The 4,432-nt window shown below is 57.9% G+C and overlaps 1 protein-coding gene across 1 annotated transcript; it reads left to right on the top strand.

Moving 5' to 3' along the window:
- Positions 1–731: 731 nt before the first annotated feature.
- NEUROG3 (neurogenin 3) lies at positions 732–3,680 on the top strand. The gene is made up of 2 exons (XM_077894302.1): positions 732–941; positions 1,122–3,680. The coding sequence occupies exon 2, from the start codon at positions 1,123–1,125 to the stop codon at positions 1,768–1,770; it is 648 nt and encodes a 215-aa protein (XP_077750428.1). The 5' UTR covers positions 732–941; position 1,122; the 3' UTR covers positions 1,771–3,680.
- Positions 3,681–4,432: the final 752 nt, after the last annotated feature.

Genomic DNA, 4,432 nt, shown 5'->3' with positions numbered 1-4,432 from the left:
TCCCTCTGAGGAGTGAGGAGCATCATCACGGGACAAGGTGGTAGGAGGTAGGGTGGCTCCTGACCCCCAGCGAAGGACTCTAAGTGGCAGGGACTAGGCACAATCTTTCTGTGTGGTTGTCCTGTGCCCCCTGCCAGAAAGGAGAGGGTCAGGGAAACATCACCCCATGAGTTTCCTGGCCTGACCAGCAGAGCAGGACAGCAGGGTCACCTGGGGAATTAGTGGACACTCCTCGAAGCTGGTAGTCCAGGCAACTTGCGCCTTGTCTTATCTCTGGCCCAGTGATTTGGGGCAAACTGCCACCTTCTCTGAGCCTTAATGTCCCCATGTGTAACATATGGAGATCGACCAAGCCCATAGGCTCCCCAAAGCCCTCTTTGGGGTATCAAAAGAGGTTCTGGGCAGGTGCCAAGGAAAGACAGAGTAGGAGCAAAGCGGTCTGGGGCGGCCAGACGCGAGCCAGACGAGGCTCCTCTCCCTGGGCGAGGCTCTTTGAGGAACCGAGAGTTGCTGGGACGGAGCCCGCGGGGAGAGAGCAAATAGAGCGGCGCTCCCCTCCCCCGACCCCGGCCCTTTGTCCGGGATCCAGCTGTGCCCCGCGGGGGAGGAGCGGGCTCGCGTGGCGCGGCCCCCTGGCCCCGGCGCTGATTGGCCGGCCGCTCGGGCAGCAACGGGGCAGGCACGCTCCGGGCCCCGGCCGAGCAGATAAAGCGTGCCAAGGGGCACACGACTGGCGGCTCGGAAAATCCGAATGGTCTCGCAGCCGCGCCAAAGACAGCCACGGTGGCCCGGGACCCCTTTGCGTTTGGCTTCTCCAGGGCTGGGGAAACGTCCAGGCAGCGGCACCTGCGTCTGCGCTGCGCTTGCAGACGGAAAGGCCGGCTCATCCTAACCATTGATCTCGCTGCCCCCTTCTCTCCCCTTTTGCGCGCGCGAACAAGGTAACACCTGGAGGCGACAGAGCGACGGGTGGAGGGGGAAAGGGGTCCTCTGATCCGGCGGGACGGGGGCGGGGTGGCTCTTTCTCTACCCCCCACCCCCCACCCCCGCTTGGCCCCGGGATAGGGAACTGCGCCCCGGTGGCCGACCCACGCTTACTGCGACCTTTTACCCTGCCGCAGGATGGCGCCTCATCCCTCGGGTGCGCCAACTGTCCAAGGGACCTACGAGACTGAGCGGTCCTTCCCGGGCGCCTCGGACGACGAAGGGGCCTGCGTTGCGTCCGCTCCGCCCAGCCCCGCTCGCTCGCGGGGCAACGGCGCCGAGGAGGAAGGGGGCGGCTGCCGAGGGGCCTCGAGGAAGCTCCGGACCAGGCGCGGCGGGCGCAGCCGGCCCAAGAGCGAGCTGGCTCTGAGCAAGCAGCGACGCAGCCGGCGCAAGAAGGCCAACGACCGCGAGCGCAATCGAATGCACAACCTCAACTCGGCGCTGGACGCGCTTCGCGGTGTCCTGCCCACCTTTCCGGACGATGCCAAGCTGACCAAGATCGAGACGCTACGCTTCGCGCACAACTACATCTGGGCGCTGACGCAGGCGCTGCGCATAGCGGACCACAGCCTCTACGGGCTGGAGGCGCCCGCGCTGCCCTGCGGGGAGCTGGGCAGCCAGGACGGCGGCTCCCCGGGAGACTGGGGCTCCCTCTACTCCCCGGTCTCCCAGGCGGGCAGCCTGAGCCCCGCCGCCTCGCTGGAGGAGCGTCCCGGGCTGCAGGCCCCTGCCTCCCCTGCCAGTCTGCGCCCCGGCGCCCTCGCTTTTTCAGACTTCCTATGAAGGGGCCTGTCGGCCACTGGGCGGTGGGTGCTTGGGACAGAGGGAGGGGGCGGAGGCCGTCAGGGACACCGCGCTGCGGCGGCCCTGGTGCGAACTTGCTCCTCCAGGCTCGGGCTCGCTAACACCCGGTGAACCCCGGGCGCCCACGAGGGTGACAGGCTGCATTCCATCCCCATCCTCCGCGCCGCGCCAACTCCAGCCCTCTGGTGCTGCCCGCGCAGGCCAGCATTGCAGCCTCCGCACGTCCCCCTCCCTGCAGCCACCCTACCCTCACTCATGCAAAGACGAAGTCTCATGCAAAGTCTCATGCAAAGAAGAAGAGGATGCTAGCTCTACGCACGCAGCCCGAGACACCCCCTGTCTCCAGCCACCCTACCCTCACTCAAGTCTGTGGGTCTGTCTCTTACCAATCCTCCACCAATGTGATTTAACTCAGTATTTGATCTTTCACCGTTTGCTTTCTTCTCCAAAGACGCAGCGGACCTTCTTCTCCTCCAGTCCCTATCAAGTCCTGGTTTCTGGCTGCTTCGCTGCCTTAATCCAGGAAGGTGATCCTCTGCCTTCTCTCGTGCACTTTTGGGAGCCATTGCCCTCCCGAGGGGAGGGAGACCAGGCTGTGAACTGGGAAAGAGATTGTCCGCCTGGGGAACTCTCCCGCTGCGACCTGAAGCGCCCTTCTTTTAAAAAGAAAAAAAAAGAAAAAGAAAAAGAAGAAAAAGAAAAAATCAGACTGTAAATTATATGATATCTTTTGAAGTGAATTTTGGTATGGTATATTATATGCCTCCCCTCCCTCCTTTACACGTTTGTATTTATTGATGAGATTTCACAGCAGGGGGGGAAAGTCTATTTTTTGTACATAAGATTATTTAGAGACTGGTGAATGAGATTTTGAGCCAATAAAAAAAGTACCCTCAAGAAGCCTCAGTTAGGTAACTCGACTATGCAGAGGGGAGGGTCACAGCCCCCTGGCTGGGGCAGTGGTAGGCCTCAGTCCAAGGAGAAATATGAAACATTCTGGGGGGTCTGAGCCCCTTCTCTGACTTGAGCTAAGAGGCTGTGGCCCTAGGCTGGAAGCAGAGCAGGTAGTGTCCTCAGGGCAAGTCAGCTAAACCTGTATGGAAAGTAAGAGCTGGAGGGCTCTTAAGAAAACATTGGTCCAGTTCCCAATTTTATTTATAGGGCAGTGAACTGTCATATTCCAAAGAGTGGTTTAGGTGAAAGACAAGTCTCCAACTAGGGATACTTGCTGGCGCTGCTGACCCTTGCCCCTACACCACTAGCCTGGATTTAGAGTGACTAGTGCATTTGGGGAGGAAGAGTAGTAGCCTGACCACAGGGTCAGAGCCCTCAGAAACACTGAAAGTTGACTGGGCATCCCAGGAATGTTCCCAGGGTGCTTAGAGCGCTAGCATGTTTTCTAAGCACATTTTATGCAGCCGGTTCTGGGTGTCTTGACGTGTGGCTTTGAGCAGCGGGAAGCAGAGAGTGGAGAGTCCCGCTGAAATCTCTGGCACCCAGGACACCCGGCAGTCTTGATCGAAAACTTAGCAAGAATGTGTTCAAGCCACTCATTACTCCCAAGGTAGAGGTGGGGTGCATGGCAGGGACTGAAACTATTAGAGCACCCCTACATGGCCTGCAGGACCCCTAGACCTCCAGGGAAGCCAGTGGAGCTCTAAGAATCCGCAGAGCCCGCCTGGCACTCGGAACAGGAAAATGGAGGGTGGGGACCCTACCCTGTGAATTGAACCCCAGAGGCCTCCTGGGATTGGCTGCAGGAAGGAGCCAGCCAACCCCAGTGGGGCATGGCACCCTCATGGCCCACCCAGAGCCAGTCTGTAGGTGGGTTTCCAGTTAGAACGCAAAGGTCTTAGCAGGAGTTAATGCCTCTTGAGTCTCTCTTTTGCCCTGCCATGGAACTTTTCTTCTCTATTCCCAGTAAAGGTAGCTCTGAGGAAGTATGTCTCAGTTACCAGGGGCTGGTTTGGGGGGTGGGGAGAAGGACGCACAAACAAAAGAATGAATGAAGGTGTTGTTTTATTTCATGGCTTTAATCTGGGAGGAGATTAATGGGTTATTGGTGACCTATGCAGCAGCCAACTTTCCACCTGGGGCACCACCCAGGGACAGGTGTCAGCAGCTCCTAGTTGCACTGACCAAGCCAGTGCCTGCTACTTTCTGCATGTTTAGGGGAAGAGTGTAGACAGACAAAAAGGAAGAAGGTCCATCTCTGTCTTCCTAGGAAAGCAACAAGTATATAGACAAAATTATTTGAGGCCAAAACTGTTGGTGCTGGGTAGAGGTAAAAGGCACAGGATGGAGGTGGGGCTGTTGTTACCTGGGGCTGGATTGGGAGGCTTGCAAGAGAAGGTGCCATTTGGGTCAAGGACTACAGGTTTAGAGAAGTCCTTAAGTAGGAAAATCCTTCTTCCTGTCAAAGGCTGTGGAAACCAAGTGTTCAAATAGGCAGGGACTCCCTGAAACTGCAAGAGTGTTGGTTCCATGTTCCAGGTGGATGCACCCACTGCCCAATCCCCCTCCTACTTTTGAGGGTGCTTGTTAAGGAGCCATTAGTCACCAAATGCACACAGATTGGTCCTCCGCCCCACAAATTAAAAAGAAGTATGGTTTAACCAACTTGACTGCTGCGCTGCCACCT

Source organism: Canis aureus, chromosome 4 (assembly GCF_053574225.1).
Source record: "Canis aureus isolate CA01 chromosome 4, VMU_Caureus_v.1.0, whole genome shotgun sequence".
NCBI lineage: Eukaryota > Metazoa > Chordata > Mammalia > Carnivora > Canidae > Canis > Canis aureus.
Note: the sequence above shows the minus strand (reverse complement) of the source record. Positions and strands in the feature narration are given on the sequence as shown.